This window comes from Ziziphus jujuba, chromosome 1, assembly GCF_031755915.1.
Source record: "Ziziphus jujuba cultivar Dongzao chromosome 1, ASM3175591v1".
Lineage (NCBI taxonomy): Eukaryota > Viridiplantae > Streptophyta > Magnoliopsida > Rosales > Rhamnaceae > Ziziphus > Ziziphus jujuba.
Window position 1 is genome coordinate 1,215,118 of NC_083379.1, and position 24,717 is coordinate 1,239,834.

The window sequence follows — 24,717 nt, forward strand, 5'->3', positions numbered from 1 at the left end:
ACAAGGTTGCATGAGGGACAAGTTAACAACTAGATTATGGTTCAAGCAAAACACATATACTTGGTGGTTGGGCCAGTTTGATAACTCTACATAAATGTTTAGTTTTCTTGATCAAGTTGGAAGACAAGACGCTAATTTTATTTAGCTTATATTTAACTAAATACAACAATTGCGATAATAGTCGTCTATTTTACATTTGCTTTCAAAAAATGAGATCCAATTGAGCAAGTTGAGGAAAAAATATCAGGTTCAGCAGGTATGATATGAGACCAACTATATATATATATATATTTACGTGTTTCTGATTGTAAATTTTTGTTCTATTTTCTGAAAAAAAAAACATATTATACATTTAATTACACACAGATAGAAACAACTTCTTCTTCTTTTTCTTCTTTTTTTTTTCCATATTAAAAAAAAAAAAAAAAACTTGAAGTTAGAGGTGATCGAGTATCAAAACCTCGAAACAGTTACACAAACAATTTATTGTTAGAGCTTGTACATTTTATGCACCGTATGATCTATAAAGAATGTGATTGTATAAAATAATTGTTGAATATAAAATTACCAATAAGTTGTTATAAATCGCCTTTCACAAGATTGTGAATTGAGTGCAAGTATTATTTTTAGCGTGTATCCGACAAGGTGGCTGAAAAAAGGAGCTGGTTCCAATAGTCTCCCAATTAGATGGTATGTACAACTGTGCAACCCTATATTGATGGAGGCTCTGTAGGTCACTTTAATTCTTTGACTTTGTTCAAATATTTTGGAACTTTTTTTTCTTTCTTTTCGATGATATTGCAGATGGAAATCATAAAGGAATTATGCTGTCTTTCTTTCTCTTCTTTACTTTCCCAACGACCAGCAACTTTTTATTGACAAATGGAAAGCTTGTAATTTCCGGAATCCATGATAATGTATGATTGAAATATATAAATTTATATATATATATATATATATATAATAGCTACCCACAGAAACTCTGCATACTTTTGTACCATAATTTAATTACAATGAACAAAAGCGGAAAATAAAAGATAAAAAACTACTTAATAGGAGCAATAAAAGGAAAACCAAGATCTTATACCTAAACGTTCATGAACTTCTCATCAAGCTTGGTGCCCCACTTGTACGATGATCAATGCTTTCTCAATAATATTATAAATATATATAGTTGCAATATCATATATATGACAATTTTGCTTCTTTTAAGAATCCATAAATCATTTCACACACACACACACACAAAATAAAAAATAAAAAAATAAAAAAAATTTATTAGTAGCTAAAAAGTGTCTATAAGTACAAAATTTGCAAGTGAAAGAAATATAAAAATATTTAGCTTTCGTTATTTAGTTTAACAAAGAATTTATTTATATTTTAGAAAACATGTGCACGGGAGTTTGGTATCTGAAAATCCATTTTTGTATTACTCATAGTTTTTATTTTTTTTAAAATAAATAACGTAAACTGCAATTTGTTAAATTGTAAACTCCAGGCATAAATCTTTTAAAATAAAAACTAAAACATAAAAAATATATAAATTATTTATTACAATATTTTTATGGTGGTGGTGCTATTCGGAGTTTCAGATTTGCTAGCTGTGAGCTTCTTTAGGCGTCGTGACAGATTTGCTAGCTGCGGTGCTATTCAGAATTTCACATGTAATTTATGCAATTGGTTGTAGGGGGTGGTAAGGTGTTTAGGCCTAAATTGGCCATACAGGCTTAAAAACAAAAAGATAAATCAGCTATCCGCAATGCATGCCTCCCTTATCTTGTACATTTCGCATTAACATTTTTATCCTTATTGCACAAATATTAAAAGCAAAGAAAGAAAATCCAAAAAACCTGTTTGTCTTGCCGAGTTTTCTCAAGTCCACCTTACAATTACAACAGAAGCCGACTCTGTGTCCCCATCAGGTGCTCGATGTTGCTTTTGGCCAAAAAGACCAAATAAAAAATAAACAAATATTTCCAAGTTTATACACCCTATAAATTATCTCTATTTTCGGAAAATAAAGGAGCTTTAATTAATTTTGAGGTATTTCATATTTAATCATATTCTGTTTTAATAAAAAAAAGTAGATATGAGGTGGAGTTTCAAACTTTTTGGTAAATTACATCCATTGGATTGCTGATGGGAATGCAAATTATAACTTTGAGACTTTGCTAAAAGCTTTTAGAATCTTCGCAAGCTGACATTTTTTCAACTTTTAAAGCCTTTTCTCTTTGAGACACCGTAAAAATATATGAATCAGTTCAAAACTCCCACAAATTTTTACCAAAAAAATTGGTTCAAATTTCCTCCAAAATTTCGGCCAAGCATCGTCAATTTTGAGTAAAAAAACTAAAAGCATTTTAATCTTTGAACAGCCGAGAAAGGACGGCCAAAGGATGAAACCATGCCTTTTAATCTCATTAAATTTTCCTTCAATGATTTCGTCAAATATTATATGGGACCAAGACGAACACATAAAAAAGACTGATTATCTTTTTGATCCTCCACCAGACATCAGACTTGAATTCTTAATCTCATTACCCTCGTGCTAAATTCAGAACAAGAATAGCGGTCCCATTCATTTGCCTCCACCCAACTCTCTTTTATTAATTTTTACGACACCGTGTCGGCAACAAATACCTGCCCACATACATTTTTCTGTCTTAATTATCGTACATAACCTTACCATATTCACTAGGACAGCAATATTTTCTCCCTCATAATGTTGAAATATTAAAATTTAGAACCAAAAGTTCAACGACCATGTAACAGGAGTTTAATACCCCAAAGTTGACATAATATGCCCATGTAACATAATTACATAGGTAAAACACGATCACCCATTCTGCAATTTTGAACCATCTTGTTGTTTCTAACAACGAATATCAGACCTCCATAAACTACGCCTAGTGATAATTATTCCTTATATGTATATACAAATTACAAGAACGAAAAAATCCTTCCCGTTGGAAGTCAAAGAATAACATACTACTATAAATGACAATACTTTTTAAGATTGAAACGAAAGGGCATCATAAATGGCACCCTCTTGCAAATTTTTCTTTTATCCCAGCAAGTTGGGCCTGTGTAATATTTTTATATTACATTTGTTCTTCCCGTTAGTTACAGAATAACTATCACCATACATCACGCAGATACCTGCCGTTCATTTGCAGATTTTTCACCAGGCTCTCAGTTTTCGAGCTATCCAATGATCCCTGAAATAAAAAGGCAAAAGTCTTGATTAGAAAAGTTGGGCAAAACTATGAGAAACGAAAAACTTCATGCCAGAGCAACCAAGAAAATGGACTGCTTCGAAAAGCATCTTAACGATGCCACCTTCCTAATAAGTAGGTGGCGCACACACCAAATGATATCCAACCACCCATTTTACCTCTAATTTCACTTATAGACATACCTGCTCCTGCACGATGGTATGAAGAGTCCGGTGGACATCCTTAGCCATGCCCTTTGCATCACCACAAACATAAATATAACCTCCCTGAGAGATCATGTCCCAGATTTGCAATGCCTGAATAGGGATCAAACATGTTATATTTCCAAGTAATATGCATAACCAAGAATTTAAGTCCACCAAATCCCTAAAATATTGTGGAAGTTGAACCAGTTGGCAATACCTTCTCTATCATTTTATGTTGCACATACTCCTTGGTGGGACCTTCACGCGAAAATGCAACAACCAGCTCAGAAATTGCACCAGTCTCAACAAAGTTTTTCAGCTCATCTTCATAAATGTAATCCTGCAAAATATTAGGTAAAAAATCAAACTTTGCAATCGAATTCCCAAGACACTCGAGCACCAATCAGGAAATGTTCGCCAAATCCAGCAATGGAGCTAATATATATATATGATGAAGAAATGACTTACCATTCTACGATTTCTGCACCCAAAGAATAGAATTGAGGGTCCCAGTTCAGCTCCAGATTCTTTAAGAGCTAATCTTTCCTGGACACGTAAATCCATAAATACTTAGCATGTACTCGAATTCATTTGACATCATACACGGGATGAGAAAAGCCAATAAGATCAAGTGTGCCATTCGATACCTGCAGGAAGCCCCTGAAAGGAGCCAATCCAGTGCCAGGGCCAATCATGATTATGGGTACTTTAGTATCAGTTGGAAGTTTGAAGTTTGATTGCCTAACGAAAATAGGTGCCCAACTACATTCAACACTCTTCTCCAAAGGCACAGCGTTCTGAAAGGGCCCAAATAAGAAAGGGAAATAGAAAAAGAGTTTTTAAGTGTAAATCCAACATATCACAACTAATGCTGCAAGACTACAAGTCACAACAGAATTTACATCTCTGAAAAAATGTGACACAGAAAAATAGTTACTTAAAAGCTTTTCTATATATATAAGATATATGGATGCAAGAAAAGAATTTTGAAATACTTCATCCACTTAAATATACTCGAGTACTTATCTACTCATATTCGTCCCATCAGCATTTGTTTTGCTTATCAATCTCCCTTCTTAACAAGCCAAAGATGCAAGAAACAAAATTACCTTCATCCATGTAGAACATACTCCTTTGTGAATTCTGCCAGCTGGTGTCTTCTCATAAACTAATGCACAAGTAACATGAATCCTTGAGGGAGCCATCCTGTAAAGGAACATATTTGAGGGTAAGAACACAAATAATGTAAATCTGGAATAAGAATAAATGCAAGCATTTACAGAAACTTAGAAGGAGAGCAACAGGCACAACAGAAATTTTCCTGATAACAAAAACTGTCTTAACCTAGAACTTATTATGGTGGCAAAAAGAGTTTAATCTTGATCCAATACTCTAAGCTACCAAACTCGTGGAAAGAGAAATTCAAGAGGAATAAGAATCTCTACCTTGGCGATGATGAGATTGAGTAGTATCTAGGCTGCAAGCGTGGCGCAACTGCTGCAAAGAATACACCAAGTGGGGGCTTGGCTGAACGAAATTCAGCCATGACCTCAAGGAGGCTTCTCTGACTAGCTATTATCCATTGAGCATATTCATCCTACATGAATTTGCAATATAAATTTACAGATGTCCAAGACAGAGTATGAGCAAGAAAACACAAAGATGGATAAAATTCACAACCTTCCCAGCAGGTGATGCAAGATGTCGTAACCGATCAGCTTCAGCTGGATCAGAAGCATGAGCTGCTAAAGCATGCAAGGCGGACTGGAAAATAAATGCACAATAATTAATCATCCATGGCCATATAAATTTGCACTTAAACCAATTATTAAAAAATTGTGAACCAGAAATTAAAAAACAACAAAAAACCTTTTTGGGAGAATTCAAAAGATCTGCATATCGAAACAGTGCAGTTCTTAAAGTGCAGGGTGGGAAAGGTGGTGGCAAAGAACTTCCAAGTGGTGTCCCATCCTCTTTATCAGTATGGATGGAGAAGTATGTATCAGGTGACAAACCCAATAAATTCAGTGCCTCTTCCACAGTTTCTGTAAGATTCTCACAATGAACACCAACATGATCCCCTGTCTCATATCTGAGAATGAAAACAGACAAAAGGATGTAAAGACATGCTTATGCATTATCAATACAAGAGTATTTGACTTTGCACTTTGCCCATCGCACCTGCTAAGAGCTCTTTAAGAGAAACCCAAAAAAAAAAAAAAAAAAAAGACTAGTAATATACAACCTATGTCACAAACTTATTAGTATACACATATTCATACCCAATTCAGCAAGGCACTCAGAAATGTGAAAAAAAACAAAAAAACAAAAGCAAAACGAGAAACATAAAAAGACCAAAGGGGACAAGTAAGTGATCAGGCAAAGCAGCTTACGAAAGTCCAGTGCCCGAAATATCAAATTCCAGATGGATGCAAGAACGATCAGATGCAGGAGTGTGAAGCTCCTTTGTCACAGCCACATTAGACCTTTATGAAGAAAACAGATATGTCAGATTATAATACTTAAGTGTATACTACAAGTTAAAAACTGAGTATAAAAACATTATTATGCCCACAATACCTGCAAGGATGCTGAGCATCATAGACAGCATGACCATTTGCATTACTCCAGCTATTATTATCTTGTAATGCATCTACAGAATCATGAAACACAACTCGATATTCTGGTACAGCAGCAGTGTAAGGGGTAGAAACGGTTGTAGTATCATCCTCATCTCGGAGCAACTGATCCAACTCTGGCCATAACAATTCTCGCCTAGAACAGCATCAGCAATACAGAAATAATGTTATTTTATAATAGATTAACAGGATAGAAGGAAATATATACTGTTGTCTAAAGAAGGAATTTAGAGCTCTCAGTACCATGCAGTGAAGTCATCCTCAATGCATTGATCATCATCACCAAGACCTACTGGAACAAGTCTCTTAGCACCTGCAATGCAAGTGTTCAACCCATGCTATAATTTAATAAGGATTAAAATTAAAAACATATCTGTAGGTCAATTTTAATACCAAAGGCATCATTGAATGGGGAATGCTGCCCTGATATCTCCAAGCCTTTATAAAGTTATTGATATCTAAATCATTTTGAGGTTTAAATATTTACTTAACTACTACAGGAACTACAAGTAGGACAGCAGTCCATCAGTTTCAACCATCATGCCAGGATTTCTAGGTAACTTTTCAAACAAATCATATTCCAATTCTTGGATTTACTCGATGAAGCAACTCAAATCACCATGGTGTTGATTGGAAATACATCCAAACCAAGGAAAGCAATAACAACATATTAGCAGCCTGATTTCCAGTATGATGCTCAACAAGCATTCTAGGCTAATCTACCAAGGAATTTAAGCCTACATGATAATCAAATATTTGCAAGCATTAGTTTTGAAATAATAATTTTTAATTATGGGATAAAGGAAAGAGAGACCATAACCAGATTTGCTGCAATTTGTTCAAATCATGGACAGACAAGATCTGCAATTAATTGCCACCACCATAGAGCAGACATGGTTTTGCACTAAGCAACGAAACAGAAAACGCTTAACTCTCAACTTTTCTTTTGAAAAACATGGTCCAACAGTCAATGACTAGGAAACATAAATTCCACTAGTAGATGACAACTCAGCACCCAAAGGAAAGGGTAGAAGATATTAGTTATAATTTTCTTTAACCATGGCTTCCATTCAAAAGCTCTAGTTTGAGAGTATATTAACAATATTCTGGTGAATACGCTTACTACAAGCTCCACCGCTTGCTACTAATGGATAACAACGCTAATGAGGAGTAATCAACATATTTAAAAATATACTGGTAAACACAGACCATAAGCAAATGCAAATATTACTTCTAGAACTAAGTATGCATTTACGAGAGCAAATGCAACTGAAAGAGTAACTTTGTGTTTCCAGAAACTAAGTCCCTAACACTATTCCCACAAAGACAAGTTTATCATCATAAAATCAATAATTTACGTAAGTTATTCCAGAAAATGGGCTAGAAAAGCATACCCTGCTCAACAAGGAGGTCATCCACTACGTTGGCGACCTGTTACACAAGTACACACAAAAATAAAATAAATTAAATTAATTAAAATAAGAAAAAAAAAAAAGATGATAACTCAAGCAATAGAAAAGCCAAAAACACATCAATAGAGGAAAAAAAATTAAAATATTATCCCAAACCTTGTTGAAATGCTCATACTGCCGATTGCCGAGACCAAACACTGCATACTGCAGATTCTGAAGCCATTCTGCTCTCTCTTTGCCCTAAACCATCACGCACAGATACAAAGACGAGATAGGTCAATAATGATAACCCAGAACCTCGATTCACTATTCTTTCAAAGAGAACAGGTCAATAATTGCAGTAAAAAATTTTAACCTCTGTGAACCATTTGTAAAACCTTGAGGCGTTGTCTGTTGGCTCCCCATCACCATATCTGCATCCAATCAAAGAAGTCACGAATTAAACCCAAATAACCGAAGAACTCAAAAAATGAAAAGAAAAATCAGTATAAGAAAAGCCCCAATCGAACATGCAAATGAATTGCATTAAAATTTGAAACTCACGTGGCCAAAAAGAAGATTGCGAAACTCTCTTTCTTCAATTTCTCCTCGTATTCATCGTCATCAGCAGCATAATCATCCTATATGGGACCCAACCCCAAAAAATTTAAAGATCAGAACTTCAGAGGATCGAGCAAAATAAAAATACAAAACAGAGAAACAAAAAGAAAATTTAATTTTGTCAAAACCAAAAGCTCAGGCACAGAAAGTCAACCATACCAAATCAACAACTTTAAACGTGGCCTTATCATACCGAGCTTTTGCCTCCTCAGCCAATGCCTATGTTTTCCATTGCAACATCCAGTCAAGAAAGCCATAAGCCAAACAAAGACAGATTTTTAAATTGATGTATACATCTAGCTATTTTCTATTTTCCAACAGTCATGGCCAAAAAAAAAAGTCCAAACCTTGGCAAAACCTTCAGCTGTGCCGGTCTGCGTACCGAAGAAGATGGTGACCTTCTTCTTTCCGTCATCGACTTCAACCTCAGTCTCTTTTACGATCAACGGCTTGGGAGGCTGCACTACTTTTGGCTTCTGACCACTGGATCGCCGCCACAACAGCAAAACCACACACCCGATCAAAACTGCTATAGACGTCGTTATAATCATCACCAAATCACGGTTCTCCAGTATACTCGAAGGCAAACCGCCTGCCGATTCCGACGACACCTCCATTGAGCTCGACGAATTCTCTTTGCACCGATATCCAAAAATTGAAAAAAATAAAATAAAATAAAATAAGATAGCAAACTTCGAACACCTCCACGTCAATCAAAAAGTTCAGTAACCAGTACGGAATCGGAGAAAAGAGCGAGCAGGACTCCAACAGGGTAATGAGGATCTGAACGAAGAGTCTGAAGCGAGGCAGCAAAGAAGAAGAACAAGTGTGGGGGTGTATAGTGTTATTTCCGATTGATCGCCGCCACTGTTCTTCCTGTAGAGCCTTTTGACCGCGACGGAGACACCGGAGGGGTGGCGGATAAGGCCCCTCCGACAATCAAAGTCAAATCTTTTCCCCAAAAAAAATGTTAGGGAGCTTGTTTGGGAAGATGTTGCATTTCCTCTCTTTCTTGGTGCCCTAGAATATACCTCCGCCGATGATTAATGGTCAAATTTGCTCATGTTCTTAGACCATGTCATACCACGTGGATTTTTTTATTTCCAATTGTGGTCCGTATGGTCGCCCATCCATAACTGGGCCTAGTGTTCTGGCCCATTCCAATGATATAAAAGATTTTGACCGCAACAGTTTTTGTTCCAAAAGCTAATTTTGAACCAAAATGATTTGTGAAAAACAACAGCATTATTTACTCGCTTATATACGCCTCCTTGTCATTGAAGCACAAATTCTGTTGCTATAAGCCCGTCATCAGTTACTTGCAATAGTTTTGCTGGCAATCTCCGAGAATACATACATACATATATATATATATATATGTATGTATATGTTCTTGCCCTTTTTCCAGAACAAACATATGCACAACAGTCATTTGAAGTTTCAGCAGTATGTGCCAGGCTTTTATGCCAAATGGTTACAAACCAAAATTTCAGGTCGCCATCTCAATACAGCTACTTCACAAACAAATAGATGACAAATCAATACAAACATATATAGTCAGAAAATGGGCTTGGTTAGTTAAAATCCCCCTCCTATGCCAATAATAGTGAGAGCTGACATGAAAAGTTATAGATAGAGTGTGTTAGCCAATTGCCACCGTATTAGTTAGGTAGTCCAATACCATTGTACCAACTTTTAAAAAAAAAAAAAAAAAAGGTTTAAATATCATTAGGCAATGCTAGTACACTAGTCACTCTCTCTTGTATGGCATAAAACAACTGACAAAAAGGGATGTTCATAATTGGACGTGTGGATTTTTTGCAAGAACATTTGATCATATAGTCCCAGGACATATGATGAGTTTGTTGGAAATTGTACTCGAATATTGTAGTAGTTTGGAAATTAGTTTCCAGTTATTTGCATAACAAGTTGTGCGTTGAAAGAGACGCTAGTAGAATAGGTATAGTTTCATACATGAATGATGCTGAGAGACTTCCCAATTAACAACGAAGAATTTGAAGTTTGTTTTGTTATGACTCAGCAGAAGACAAGGTTTCACTTCTGGAAATTAAGGAAAAGGGCCAAATACGCATGAATTCGCACACTTCAAAAACAGAGTAGCATGATTTTATAAATGGTGGACATAAATGGATTGTTTCCCTAGGGTGGGAAGAATCTTGGGCATACTATTGTATATATTTGTTTCCAATTTTATTATATCAAAGAAAAGTAAAGAAATATAATATTGTTATTTGGAGACTTATTAAAGTCGTGCTGACCATGTATAAACAAATTTTGAAAAGTATAATTGTACCACAAAAAAAAGAAAAAAAAAAGAGATATAATAAATTAAGTTGAAAAGAATACTACTTACAGATGGCAATATTAAATATAAAAATAACTTAATAGGGCAGTTCATGTTAAATGTAATGCTATATGAGAACAGGCAATAGCTCATGAATAATTATTGACAAAAATGTATAAAAATTAAGGGTCTACGTGCATGTGCTATTTTATTATTTGGGTAAACAAGAAATTTGATAATGAGTTCTTCTTTTCTTTTTCTTTTTTTTCTCCCATAAAAATTAGATAATGAGTTGATGTGAATATAAACTCATATGGTTTTCTTATGTGATTTTCACTAAAGTTGGTATTAAACTTATAATACTAAAGAGCCAAAAAAAAAAAAAAAATCTTTATCATAATATAGGGGAAAGATTAAGAAGTTGACGAAGTTATTAAGTGAAGAAATTGATAGCCTTAAAGGCTCAATAATTAATTAGGTGAAAGTACAATGAATAATATGTTTGTGTTAGGCTTATTATTGAGATAGAGACTGAAGCCTGGTATTTGATTGCTCTATCTCCAGGTTTTCATTCATTCAATGTGCAAAATTAATTTCAACCGAACCATGTGACCACCAAAAAAGAAAGGAAGAAGCATGTGGAAGGAGTTAATTGAATTCAATGTAAACTTCACAATGAGGCTTTTTTTTTTTTTTCCTCCCCCCTCAACAACTTAATTTTTTCTTTCTTTTTTGTCCGTTGCAAAAATGGAAAGACAAAGCATGTTCAAGAAACTCATAGAGAAGGTTGTAAAGCCATTTTCTAATATACAACTAGAAAAACAAGCATGTGATTGTTGAACTAATATATTAATTTTGTAATATGTTAAATTGAATATAATTAACAGCTTTATTTTTATAGTTTTACCTATTTAAAATTTGCAATGTACCATTAGTCCCTTTGGTGTAACACAATTTAAATTCATAAGAGTTGTTTATATGCATAATAAAATTAATCAGATAATTTCCTAATCTCTTGAATTCAATCATTATGACAAATGGATTCCCTTAGCTATTACAAATTTACAATCACTACTTCCCCCCCCCCCCCCCCCTACACTTTTCTTATTGCCTCACGGTCACATAATTCCCATTCTTACATATGGCCTACTCATGTGATAATTACCCCACTATTGACGGACTAGTTTACTAATAGCATAATCACTATTTTATAACAAGGGTTGAAAATTCGAATGCCTCCCTCATCAAAATGAAACAAATAAGATAAAATTGCCTTTAAATTATTGGTGTTAGTGCAATGCTTGTCGGGGTATTCATCTTCAATAATAGTAGAAATTGATTCAAAACACATTGTTAGTTGGAAATAGAATGTAATTTCCCTTTTTGTAAGTAAAAATTGAACGTAAATTTAAATGTACGTATTGCCACATTAACCTTAAAGAAAGCATCAATAAATTTCTTAAATTATTAGAAAGAGGAATTATAGCTCATGAGTCTATATAAAACGGCTAACTAATTAATAAGTATGAAATTTGCTATTCTTTTTTTTTTTTTTTTTGGTTTTTATCTGCAATCTTAATCAAAACAGATTAAGTTAAAATTTTTAATTGATTAAAACTAATTAGCTCATCCAATCTAAACCTGCTTAAACTTGTTAATCATCCATATAGTGATTATCATATTTGTTATTACCATGAATATGATAGCTTGGCCCACGATAATATCTGAAATTGTAAGAAATACAAGAATTATGTCCAAGAGATTATAATAAGTACACACACACCATAATTGTAGGAACAACAAAGAGATAGTGCTAGGCTCGCTATCATAATCAACGTTGGCTCTTTCTGGCTTATCGCTCACATAATCACTTTTTAATCAACCAAACAATGCCTTAATTTTTGCGTGCTAATGCGTTCTTTTGGCATCTGGCGCCATTTATACACATTCCAAACCCCATCAAGTATTCTCAAGTTCATATCCTCTAGGTTCAAAGAAAAAGTTTTAATAACTACAGGACCAATCAAAAAGTGCCACATAAGCGAACCTGAACTTTTACTCCTAGAGACAACGGAAAATCAGCGATAGCATTGGATAATGTAGAAAAAAGCAAGTAGATTTGACCACACGTGATGGAAAAGCCACGGCAACTTCTAACAACCAGATTATTCAAATAAGTCCGTTTTAGATATTTGGTTTCGAAAAATTGAAAAAGTTCCATCTTTTTCTTTTTTTTTTAAATTGGCCACCGCTCAGATCTATCTGAGAGAGACACCTAAACAACGAAACTATCTCTCTCTACTCTCTCTCTCTCTCTCTCTCTCTCTCTCTCTGTGTTCGAAGTTCGAACTCGAAGGAAGCTCTCAACAATGCCGGCGACTGACACAGACTTCGATCTTAGAGTACGCTTCCTCTGAACCCTACCATTTCACTTCAATTCTCTCTGTCTCTCTCTGTCTTTCGCTCTCTCTCTCTCTCTTTCTCTCTCTATCTCTCTCTCTCTTTCTCTAACTCTTTCGCTTTGTTTTCGATGTCTATGCTTCTTCTTCACAGCCGTCTCCTCCGTCTGCCTTCACAGTCGGGTTGGTTTCTTCTCTTTCATACCGCATTTAGGGTTTCTACTGTTATATGCGTCAAAAGACTGTATTTATTTATCTCTGTGGACATGGAAATGTGGTTTTTGATCGCTAGGGTTTGTTTGTGTGTATATATGTGTGTATGAGGTGTGTTTCATGTTTAGGATTTTTTTGATTTCATGTGCTTCAGTGAATACGCATTTGCCGATGTGGGGAACTTGGAGCATTGTATCAAGTATTTGAACCAAACACTGGTTACCTTTGGTTTCCCCGCTTCCCTTGATCTATTGGCGAGTGATCCGGTGCGTTCTGCTTGATCTTGATGTTTCCTGTTTTGCTTGCAAAGTGCAATTTTTTCGTTAAGGGTTATATTTACCATAAGAAATATTTATCTGCTGTGCTTTGTAGGTTTCGGTCGCGCGGACTTGCAATTGTATATATGCTTTGATTCAGCAGAGACAGCGTGATGTTGAATTCCGTGAGTTCGCTAATGAGCAGAGACAACGGTATGATTCTCCGTTCAATTTATGTCCTTTTTTTTTTTTTTTTTCCTCCTGTTTTTGGCTTGGGGTATTTAAGGTCTATGCTTCATACAATTGTTGTCAATGGAGTTCTGTTTGAAGGTATTTATATTTTAGGTAATTTGTTTTAGAAATATGCATTTGAAGTTAATGTTCTATTGTTGTCAACTAGCCGTTAATTCGTTTTGTATAGTTTTGGTAACTGAATCATTAATGGTATATTAGTTATTTTTGCCTTTATCCAGAATATGCATCACAAGCCTCCTTTCGTTAAATCTGTTGGTTTTTATATTTATTTATTTTTATTTTATTTTTTTTCATGTAATAGGCTTCTATCAGACATTTCAAGATTAGAAGCTAAAGTTGAGAGGCTTGAGGGGCAGTTACAAGCAAAAGATAGGGAGATTGCTACAATTACCCGAACGGTCAGAAACTTAGAGTTTCACCTATGGAAATTATTTTTTATTGGATATTCTTCTTGAAATTTTCTTTTTGGAACTTCTGTATCAGGAAGCGAAAGCTACAGCAGCTTTTAAGGCCCAAATTGAAAAGCTACAGCAGGAGCGTGATGAGTTTCAAAGAATGGTCATTGGAAACCAGGTGAGTACATTTGGTTTTATTGGAGTTTCTACATTTGGTTTTATTGGAGTTTCTTTATGCTGCTTACATTTACCATATGAAAATGGAGGAAATCCTGATTTGTATGAATTCCTACGTGTTTTTTGCCACAGCAAGTGAGGACTCAACAAATACATGAGATGAAGAAAAAAGAAAAGGAGTACATAAAGTTGCAGGTAGTGTAATTTATACATGTATTCTAATTCTATATGGAGAGTCTTGCTGGTTACATATGTTAACAGAGGAGAATTTTTGTAATTGTGATTTTTACTTTAACTATATAAGAGAATAGATATGGAAGTGAAAATTAATGATGTCTTAATTGTAGGAGAGGCTAAACCAAGTATTAATGGAGAAAAAGAAGGAGTCTAGATCAGGCATGGAGATAATGAATTTGCTTCAGGTATTTACTGGCCAAGTGCTGGAATTATTTCATATTTATTATTGCAGCTGAAAGTATTTGAAATTCATCCATCTTACCTTTGTTTTGTTATTATGTGTGAACAGAAAGAAGGACGGCAACGTGGAACATGGAATGGGAAGAAGGCTGATAATGACTTTTATAAAAAGATTGTATGCTTCTTGATGTACTTATCAATGTTCGTCACCTTTTAGTTGCTTGTAATCGAAATATGTGCATGACTACACTAATGGCAGGTGGATGCTTATGAGGCAAAAAATCAAGAATTGATGGCAGAGAATGCTGATTTAAAGGCATTACTACGGTCAATGCAGGTAGTATTGATTCTTCAACTGTTTGTTTTATTTATGATATCTACTAATTTTGAGGATCCCTGAGGTGGTTGTTTCACTAGAAGTAGCACACAAAATAGGTTTATGTAATTGTTTTGAATCATGTTTAGTGATTGTTGTGGATTGTATTTATGACAGATTTACAAACTTGTGGTGTAATGTCTTATATAGTTTGAGTAGGAAACTATTAGTGAAGATATGAATTCTTGCCTTCTAGTACTGAGAACAGCATGATCGATTTTCTTTAATGTTTCCCATCCCTGAGGGTGAAAATAATTTAGACAATTATTGGAACTGTAAATGGCCTAGTATCTAAGTTAGTTTTGCAGGAGAACTTGACTTTGTATGTCAGTGTCACACAAGGCCTTGGAAATGTCATATTAATTTGCCGATTTCTGGATATGCAGATGCATTTGATGATTGGTTCTTGATGTGGTCCTATTCTAGTCTGTTTTTGAGTATTAGAAATATTTACTGTTTGTTTGTTGCATAATTTCATATGCTGCTACTAGTTTTTGTTGCAGAATTTTCAGCTTATTTTCTTAGAGCCTCTCTCTCTCTCTCGCTCTCTCTCTCTAACTTAGCCTTATATTGTCCTCTTAGTCAGCTTTCCTTCTTGCGTTAATATATTATGTTAATCCTTTGATTCCTTAAAGTTCCACATCTTTTCTCTCAAGTCACATCTCGTCTTGGCCCGATACTAGCCTCTATGGAATTGCTTAATTCCTTTTTGTGTATAATTTGTTCCATCTTTGGATGCTTATCTTTCAGCCTTGCAATCTTGCTGTTTTGTTCACTGCATATTCCTGCTTCCATGTTCACTTTTTGCTTACATGTTAAACAAGTTATTTGGGGGCTTTTGTGTGTGGTGGTATAATATCATCTTTTACAAGAACCATATGTTGCTGGCCTTTTGATTTATATACAAATGTACAACTCTCCTTAGGTGGTGTCCTGCGACTCCAGTGATGCTAAATGACTGATGGAGCTTAATCTTGGAAACTTGGATTTCCTGAGTTATTGGCCTTCTATTACTTTCCCATGTGGATATACTGTTCTTTGTTACTACTGGACAACGATATGGTCATTGTAATGTTTTCTCTTTTTGGATAGTAGTTTTTTTGCGGTTATATTTGCACAGTTTTCAAATGTGGTTGGCATTTTAGAATGCTAGGCTTTGCTCTCCCACCTTCAAACCTCTTTCTAGATCCTTACCAATTAATTTTACTTTGTATTTTGTGCTTCTAAATAAACTTTGTTACCAAGAATGCAGATTTATAATTACTTGTATCCAAGGTCATGGGATTCTAAGTCTAATGAAAGATTGGCTTTCAGGTGGATATGCGTGACTTCTTAAATGCTCCAAATGGGTTGTCCAAGCAGCCTCTTGCTGTTAGCAAAGGAACCGAAACTGATCCCTCACGATCTCCATTTGGTGGGAGGACGGTATGAAAACTTTTTAAACCATTCACAGTTGTTCTTCACTATGTTTCAAGTGCTTTTCATTACATAAGGACTTTTAGCTTTGCAGGATGTCTTTGACCTACCATTTCATATGGCTAGAGATCAAATAGAAGAAAGTCTCCGAACGAAGATGGCATCTATAAAGGTAAATTTGTTTTTATTATCTACATGATCATCTTATGAATCTTGTGGATGATGTGTTCATGATATCTTTTTTTTTTTTTTTTTAAAGGAGCGAATGGTTCAATTGCAAGATGCACAAAAAGGAGCAGAAGTTACTTCTGAAGCAACTGAAAGGGAGCTTGAGCTTGAAGCTCAGCTTGTTGAAGCAAGAAGCATAATTCAGGAGCAGGTATTTCTGTAATGGAAATCCGAAACTGGTCTTATCTGGTGCAAGCATAGCTTACACCCTTCTTTTTTCATCGTTCTATTGATCTAACTGTGCACTCCTAGGACAGTTTTATAATTAATATTTCATGTTCTACAGGAGAAATTCCTAATTAAAATTGAATGCTATAAAAAAAGGGATAGTGGCTTTGCATTGGCTCTTCTTGAGTTTTGGCATTTAATGATGCAAATATACATATTGGAAGATTGATGTCATGGAGTTTGTTGCATAATGGTGCACCTATGGAGTTAATTCCTTAAAAGTGTTCTTTCTTTTTGCCTTCCAAATTTGATAGAGCCATGTTTTTTTAATCCTCATGTTTCAATTATTTTTCACTGTAAATGTGCCCTTGTGATACAATGTCTCAAAAAATTATCTAATAAATGGTTTCCTTTGCAGGCATCAATCATGTCTAAACATCTTGCAAAGTCTGAGAGTGCAAAGTCTGAGAGGCCAAGGTATTATTTATTGTCCCTAATATTTTTTTAGTATGCAGATATACAAATACTTATATGGATTTATGCAGGACTCTGAATGGGCATTTTAATTCTGGCAGGGAATCTATTGTCTCATCACCAGCTGAGGTATCTTATATATTTTGCTTATTTGTGTTTGTTGTAATGTCCTTATAAGATGAGCTTTAATAATAGACATTTGATCTTGAGAAAAATAATGTTGAACAAGGATAGCTTTGAAATCACATGGTTATTTCCTGCATTATCAAGCGCATTGATTGATTCCTCCTTGTGCGCTAATTATAGTGATTTTTTTTTTCTTTTCTTCTCCTAAAGAAGTTTTAATTAGTATTTGGTTTCTGGTAACATTTAGTTTGTTACTGTCATGCGCAATGGTTTATTATGTTATTACAGAATTTAAAACCTTTCTCAAAAAACTAAGTGCTTAGTGTAGATCTTGATTAGCTTTGAGAATTCAAAGAGATAAAGCTGACTTAGACTTAGCCCATCCTCCATTTGTGACTGGGCGCTGGTTGGGGAATAGGTGCCTTTTCTCTATGGATTCTAACATGCTTAGACTAAAACCTTGTTACCAAAAGTTGCATCTTGCAAATGTTGAGTAATTTGATGTTCTTTAAGTGCGAAAAGACGAACTCCATGGAAGTTAACCAGTATGATAAGTTAATTTTCTGCTGTCAACCACAACTGATCGTTTTGTTTGCAGCATGGGTCTAACAAACATACTAATGTTTCAGGGGATATGCAATTGACAAGCTTGACTATGTCCAAAACTTTTGGCCAGCCTTCAGATCCACTGAAGTTGGGTGTATGATGAGATGGATGGAAGCAAGCTTTTAAAGCTTCTGTGTTCTTTCCCTAACAGAGCTTTGGGAATGATCCGACCAGTATGTAAAAGTTAGAGGACATTTAACCTGTATTGTCCATGTAATTATTACTAGCTTTCATTAGTGAGTAAGCTTCAAGTGCTCCTTGTCAAATTTTTTTTATATTCCTAATTTGAAGTCCTTTATTAAGACTCCCGAGTTAAATCAAACTATATAATTATTCTTCAGGCTATGTGGGTTTGCTTATAAGTTATAACGAGTAATATCGAGGTAATGTGGTGTGGATCTGAGGTTGACGAGAGATTGACCAGTTTCTCAGAAAATTTACTTTTCTTGTAGGTCTCTTGTTTCATATATGGTAAAATGGCCTTGATGATATTGATACATGTTTAAATTTTGGAATAATTAGAACAATTTTGAAGATGCTTAAGAGTTCAAGTTCAGATTTGGTCAACTGACTAGCTTAAGAGTTCCAAGTTCAAATTTGGTCAACCAACTAACATTAATATTCAAATTTTCAGGATCTTAATTTTGCGTGAATTGAACCCGAAATATTTCATTGAAAATCATTTTTTGTCATGTATCTACAATTTTTTAACAAAATTGTGATTTCGACCATTTAGCATAGCATTCAACAATTTTGACTTTTAATCTCAGTGGTTACCTTGTTGCATCGATGGCACATTAACCTTACGTGAGAATGTCATTCAAGCAAAAAGGAAAATTGGTACATGAGAATGTGTTTGAAGATCAAGATCATGAGAGAAAATTCTAATTGAAACGAAAGAAATATTTTTAGAAAGCTCTGTTTTTCTTTTTTTTGGGGCTAAATTTTGAGTACTCAGTTTTGTACACATGAAATGGTATGATTACTTCGCTATTGCTTCTTTGTTAAGTCTATTAAGTAGACATGAGAAACATAGGTAACCTATAAATATCACACATTGAAAAGATATTTATTTCCATTTGTTACTAAAGCTTTGCCCAAATCAAGTGGTTTGAAACATTTTACAATGCCAAAATACGTGTTTATATATGTAAACCTTGTCAATTTGTCAAAAAATAACACGTTACCACATATATACATATATATATATATATATATATATATATTTTGAAGCAATTGTTACCACACCACATTATTTGATATATTAAAATTTGTAGTGTTACTCTTTTTAACTGTACTACTTTTAACCACTCAAAAAAAAAAAAAATCTGTATTTTCACCCCCATATGATTATAGCTAAATTTTCTAACTTCTATTCAAGCTAAGACATGGTCAATTTATACTTTCCAAATAATTGTTTTTCTTTATTCCTCTTTAGTCCACGCTACTAGTTAGCCTTGAGGCTGCCAAAAAACAAAAAACAAAAAAACAAAACAAAACCAATAAAAGTTAGCCTTGAATAATTAATAAAACTTTAAAAAAGTTAGCCTTGAATTTTTAATAAAACTTTCTATCCAGTCAACTAACCAATCATAGGGTTTTCGTGAGTCTAAGGAGAATAATAATATAAAATTAACCCTAGAAAAAGAAATTTGCTGTCCCAATTTCCGATTGCAATATAAAAACAATGGGAGGAAAATTCAGTTTTTGTTTATTTATTATTAGGGTGACATTTAAGCTAGGACAAGTTTTTCAATGGTTTGGTTATCTACTTCCTCTTTCTTCTAGCCTTAATTAATATAATAAAATTCATACTTTTTATCTAATCACACACAATCCTTAGAAAATTATTTAAAAACAAAAAACCCCCTCCAAAATCAACTTTAGTATAACCATTTAGTTCAATGTATGAGTCCCCTCCATTCACATTTGAAACCTTCTTACTTCCAAATGAAAAAGCCCTCATTCCTTCAACCAGCAGTAACCAGAAAATATATGAAAAACAGCAGTAGCTAGCAAGTGGCATTCTTGTCATTTTATCTAATAAGGTATAGGGGTTATTCTGACATTGTAGCTTTCTATATTGCTTATGTGGGACTTTCTCATTGGACAAAACAGCCGTTTATACTTTATGTGTTTCATTCCCTTGCCGATTGCGGATAATCATGGAGTTAATGGTAACACTTCTCTTTTTTTTTTTTTAAATAAAAAAAAGAAAAAGAAAGAAAGAGAAGCAAAGCGAGCCTTGTCCAAAGGATTTGGTAATTGCACATGAAACCTAAGCCGCCCAACAAAACCAAAATGTTTAACGTAAGCTTACTTACAAAGATCTTAGCTTTTCTACTCTGGCTTTATTAATTCGTAACAATAAATAATAAATATATATAAACAGATATAATTTATGCTAAAATACACGGTGATATGAAAAGTATTAAGGGATTTTTACATTCTAACAGAGAATTTAATTTTGTTGAATAATTGAGATGTTACTTACATGACTTGTTTACATTATAGCTCATTATAAATTAGTAAATATATAGGTTTCCATTGTGGGAGAAAAATATGAAGAAAAAAAACAAATGATAATTTATCTTTCATTATTTTAAGTTTTCAAAAAAATAATAATTTAATTTATTCAAAAGGTTATGAGTAAAAATTTTCAATTATATATGTATATAATTATTATACACATATTAATAAATGTATCTCACAAGAAAGGTAATATAAGGAGTAATAAGACATCCAAATCAAACACAACAAAACCTTATAATAATCGAGCTTAGCTTCTCAATAATCAAAACAACAGGATCATGCGCCCCTAGACGCCATCACATGCCTCCAAAACCGGCCTCTCAAAATACCTCTCTATATATACCAGCTTGCTTTCATAATCTCTTCTACTCTCATCTTCTAACAACATTCATTCACTATTAATTCCTCAAGAACCCAGAAAAGCCTCTTGTCACAAAGAAAAAATCTTGGTAGTTTTCGATTTCTTGGGGACGAAAATGGCTTACGAGATTCGAAAGGGAATGCAGAAAAGACCGTCGGTGCTTCAAGGTGATCAGCTTTTCTTGAATAGAATTATTTCAAGGAATTCAACAGTGGGTTGTTCTTCTCGTGTTTATTACTACCGAAGCTCGGAAGGTATTCCATTTGAATGGGAAATGCAACCGGGGACGCCTAAAGATCCGCCGAAAGAAGAAGCTCTTCCACCTCTCAGTCCTCCACCGGCGGTGATCAGCTTAGGTCTACCAAAACCATGCATTCTCAACCTAGAGCCAAAGACTCCATCAAGGTCAATATGGCTAATTAGGTTTTGGAAAAAATGTAAGAAAAATAAACATAAGATTTCGAGTAAGTTCGAAAATAATGTAGGTGGTGATCTTCAGTCTGATAATAAATATTATGAGAAGGAGGAGTTTTGTGGCTCCGACCACGAGTTCATGGCTTCGCAGCGTCATTCTAGCACTTCTTCTTCTTCGTCACCGATGTCGTTTTCGAATGGTTTTGATATGGAGTCTTCGTCAAGAATGCGAAGTCCAGCTAGGGATTCTTTCCGGAGGCCATTGAGTTGCAGTCCATGGAATTTTAGCGCAATTATGGTTAGCAATGCAAAGCGTGTTTGATTTTAATTTGAAAATTTAATTTTCTTTTATATGTATTTGTGTTAGGTGTTGTTGGATATGAGATTTTGTTTTGTGTTTGTAATATATGTATATCATAAAAGAAACATATATAAATGTGCTTCCTCTTCCTTAATTATATCAATCTGATTGCTTTGGGAGAAACAAAAAAAAAAAAAAAAAAGAAGAAGAAGAAGCTAGCTTTATGGTTTATATAGCAAATTGAACCTTGTTTTCTCCAAGTGATTAATCTGAAATCAAGTTTATTGTAATTAATATTTTGAATAGTTGATGCACTGGTGAAAATGAAAATTGCATTGTTTGTAAAAATATGGAAAACTGTAATTGAGTTAGTCCGACCGGATGCAAATTATAATTTATGAGATATGGAAAAACTGTAAATCTTATTTATTTTCTACACGGATCGAAAATTAATTAGAAATCTACTTAGACCTGGTGTGGTATGATTTTTTTAAAACTGCTGCTTGTTAATTTTAAAGGTACAAAATTTTTCATTTTAATAATTTTTAACTATGTATCCAACGACTTTGTAACTTCTCATTGAATGTTCAAAGTGGACTTTTATGGCTAACCAAAAAAAGTGGACTTTATGGATAGTCACTAAATCAAAGGTCAAAGCTCGAAGTTAAGTAAAATGAGAATATATTAATTCAGCAAGAATCAACAATCTAAATTAAATCTTTATATATATATATATATAAAAGGAGATACAGGAGTCTAAATTAAATTCATTATCTCACTTTCCTAGTTAGTTAGAATTCAATTTCGGGAAAATTTCCAAAGATTTGAATGCAATCTGCATTATGTTTGGCACGATGAGGGGATTGACTTAATTTCTTCTTTATATATATATATTGGTATTTTGGTGACTCATACTCACTCATGTACATACATATGTCCAAAAACAAATAAAAGAAATTTTTAGACGGAAATTAAATTATTAAATATTTTTCAAAGAGTTTTATAATTATTATTTTCTTATCATTGCATTAATACTTGCAAAGTTAATTGGAAATTGTCAAACTTCAAAAATCCAATCCCATAAACAGAAAATTAATTTCAAGAGAAAATACACATAATAAGGATGAAAGAAATTTCGAAAAGGAGTCCTTCCTTGAAAGGGAATAATATGTATACTCTATTGCTAACCCCTTTTGAATTTAAAAAAAATAAAACCCTTTTGAAAGGCATATACTATGTAGCAAAATAATAATACAAACAAAAGGATAATGGATGAAAATTCAAAACTGAAATATCTAATCTAAAATTTTTCAGATTTGGGAAATGACTAGTAATTAGAGATTATGTAGGGATTTTGAAGGCAAATTTTCCTCAATCTAAGCTGATTTGGGTGATTTTCCTTTCCAACTATGCCAAGCTCTCTCCACCTTATATATATAATAAAAAAAATAAAAACCAACAAAAACCCAAATGAAAATAACCCGTTGCCCTTGAAAACTCATACACAAAAAGAATACAACCCAAAAAGAACCAACAAAAGAAAAAAAAAAAAAAACCATGGAGAGAGAGCGGCTTAGAAGTTCGGAGAAAATAATATCCGTCTTCCAAGCAAACGAGTTTTTCGTGAAGAAAATACTCTCAAGAAACTCTTCTGTGGGTCAACAATCTTCACGATACCATTGTAGAAGGCCAGGTGTGGTTCCTTTCAAGTGGGAATTGCGCCCGGGCAAGCCTAAAGATCCTCCGGCCAAAGAGTATATTCCGGTCATCGGACCTCCGCCAGCCATCCTTAGCCAGGCTCTTTCTAGGCCTCATCATCATCATCATGATGTTCCAGCTTCTCCTCCAGCCAAAAAAACTAGGCTCTTGTTCTGGAAAAGATCCAAGAAAAACAATAAGAAGGTTAAAAAAATTGGGTCTTTTAGGATTTCTGAGAATATTAATATTGAAGATAATAATGGGTTTGATGAGAAATTTGGGTTGGCTAATTATAAGGCTCCTGCTGATGATCAAGAATTTTTGTCATCTTCATGTGATTCTACTACTTCTACTTCTTCAACATCATCAACAGCTTCTTCTTCATCATCATCTTATGCTCATATAGTGCATCACTCAAAATTCCATTCTCTTGCCAAGGGATTATTGAGATGGCCATTTTAGCATTAATGCTAGCATTTCTTTATTTCTCATTAGTTTTTGTTTAAATATACACTAAAAAAAAAAAAAAAGAAAGTGTAATTAAGTACGCATGAGTTTGGAAATTTGGCTAATTATTAATTATCAAATGATTTCATGATTTCAATATATGTCTTTCTGGCTTTGCTTTAATTAATTTGTTCAATTGAAACTTTAGAATTAATCTTTTGGTGGAAACCTTCGAGTTAACGATGTGAGAAAATGCTTGTATACGAGCTTTAATTTAAGTTGAAATTTGGAAGAAATTGTGGCATAGTTAATTAAGCTCTTATTAAATAAATAAGAATTGTAATTGGTAATCATCATCATAGTTTACGCATGTGGGTTGCTTCTGACAAACTCTAGTGCAAATTTTGTAAAATGAGAGAGTAATCAAATTCTTTTCGTTGATAATAAATTGAATGTTGTATTTCACAAACTCTAGTGCATATTTTGTAAAATGAGAGAGTAATCAAATTTTTTTCGTTGATAATAATTTGAATGTTGTATTTAAAATTTTAGTTGATAAGACTTACATTCTATGCAAACCCTGTACGTTGAAATTACACATTAGTTTCCTTTACTTGTACACATTAGTTTCCTTTACTTGTACCAAAAACATTATGTATATTTGTCAAACCCTTATTTCGAAATTCATTGATATTAATGTGAGTAAAGTTGGTTTCTTTTTCCTTTTTTTTTTTTTTTTTTAATTTCCACTTATATAATTCTAAAATATTAATAAATTATAGGGTTGAAAATGTGAATCAATATATCTTATGTGTCTCTCCGCTCTTGGCCAAAAATAAAAAGGAAGTTTGTTTTTTTTTTTTTTTTTTTTTTTTTGGTTACAATTTGTTGCTGCATGAAATGAATAAAAACAAAAACTTAATTAACTTATATCTAAAAATATGTAGCCGATCAAACGTTTCACATTTTAAAAACGAAGTCCATCGAATTATCATCCACTTTTTTTTTTTTTTTCTCTTGTTTGTAAATCTTTTAAATAATATATAATATAAGTTTATCCTTTTCTGAACCAAGGTCAGA

At 33.7% G+C, this 24,717-nt stretch overlaps 4 protein-coding genes across 5 annotated transcripts; 3 read left to right on the forward strand and 1 right to left on the reverse strand.

Moving 5' to 3' along the window:
- Positions 1-2,790: 2,790 nt before the first annotated feature.
- On the reverse strand, positions 2,791-9,131 carry LOC107430792 (NADPH--cytochrome P450 reductase 2). Its single transcript, XM_016042659.4, has 19 exons — positions 8,809-9,131; positions 8,420-8,706; positions 8,232-8,291; positions 8,016-8,092; positions 7,828-7,885; positions 7,629-7,712; positions 7,455-7,491; positions 6,304-6,373; positions 6,002-6,196; positions 5,815-5,907; positions 5,291-5,513; positions 5,102-5,185; positions 4,867-5,018; positions 4,531-4,627; positions 4,069-4,218; positions 3,890-3,967; positions 3,639-3,761; positions 3,419-3,532; positions 2,791-3,218 (listed from the first exon to the last, which is right to left on the reverse strand). Exons 2-19 carry the CDS (start codon positions 8,687-8,689, stop codon positions 3,138-3,140), a joined length of 2,046 nt encoding a protein of 681 aa, XP_015898145.3. The 5' UTR covers positions 8,690-8,706; positions 8,809-9,131; the 3' UTR covers positions 2,791-3,137.
- Positions 9,132-12,588: 3,457 nt separating this feature from the next.
- On the forward strand, positions 12,589-18,224 carry LOC107418512 (uncharacterized). Of its 2 annotated transcripts, none has more exons than XM_048467369.2 (16): positions 12,589-12,779; positions 12,931-12,959; positions 13,144-13,255; positions 13,362-13,459; positions 13,803-13,899; positions 13,985-14,074; positions 14,206-14,268; positions 14,421-14,495; positions 14,600-14,665; positions 14,750-14,827; positions 16,181-16,291; positions 16,377-16,454; positions 16,542-16,661; positions 17,097-17,155; positions 17,254-17,281; positions 17,908-18,224. In XM_048467369.2, exons 1-16 carry the CDS (start codon positions 12,747-12,749, stop codon positions 17,920-17,922), a joined length of 1,152 nt encoding a protein of 383 aa, XP_048323326.2. In that variant the 5' UTR covers positions 12,589-12,746; the 3' UTR covers positions 17,923-18,224. The 2 variants fall into 2 exon arrangements, with proteins under 2 accessions (XP_048323326.2, XP_048323325.2); XM_048467368.2 differs by having other exon boundaries at positions 12,591-12,779; positions 17,224-17,281.
- A 2,428-nt stretch (positions 18,225-20,652) lies between these two features.
- Positions 20,653-21,840, forward strand: LOC107421988 (uncharacterized). The gene has a single exon (XM_016031698.4). It carries the CDS (start codon positions 20,893-20,895, stop codon positions 21,511-21,513), a length of 621 nt encoding a protein of 206 aa, XP_015887184.3. The 5' UTR covers positions 20,653-20,892; the 3' UTR covers positions 21,514-21,840.
- A 984-nt stretch (positions 21,841-22,824) lies between these two features.
- Positions 22,825-23,796, forward strand: LOC125419156 (uncharacterized). The gene has a single exon (XM_048464528.2). The coding sequence runs from the start codon at positions 23,050-23,052 to the stop codon at positions 23,650-23,652; it is 603 nt and encodes a 200-aa protein (XP_048320485.1). The 5' UTR covers positions 22,825-23,049; the 3' UTR covers positions 23,653-23,796.
- The last annotated feature ends 921 nt before the right edge of the window (positions 23,797-24,717 follow it).

Coding starts and splice junctions, on each gene's coding strand:
- LOC107430792 (XM_016042659.4), bottom strand. CDS start 8,689: ATGGAGGTGTCGTCGGAATCGGCAGGCGGTTTGCCTTCGAGTATACTG. Junction 7,492..7,628: donor AGTATGAGCATTTCAACAAG/GTTTGGGATAAT, acceptor CTTGTGTAACAG/GTCGCCAACGTAGTGGATGA. Junction 6,197..6,303: donor GAGGATGACTTCACTGCATG/GTACTGAGAGCT, acceptor ATGCTGTTCTAG/GCGAGAATTGTTATGGCCAG.
- LOC107418512 (XM_048467368.2), top strand. CDS start 12,747: ATGCCGGCGACTGACACAGACTTCGATCTTAGA. Junction 14,269..14,420: donor AGGAGTACATAAAGTTGCAG/GTAGTGTAATTT, acceptor TCTTAATTGTAG/GAGAGGCTAAACCAAGTATT. Junction 14,496..14,599: donor AGATAATGAATTTGCTTCAG/GTATTTACTGGC, acceptor ATGTGTGAACAG/AAAGAAGGACGGCAACGTGG.
- LOC107421988 (XM_016031698.4), top strand. CDS start 20,893: ATGGCTTACGAGATTCGAAAGGGAATGCAGAAAAGACCGTCGGTGCTT.
- LOC125419156 (XM_048464528.2), top strand. CDS start 23,050: ATGGAGAGAGAGCGGCTTAGAAGTTCGGAGAAAATAATATCCGTCTTC.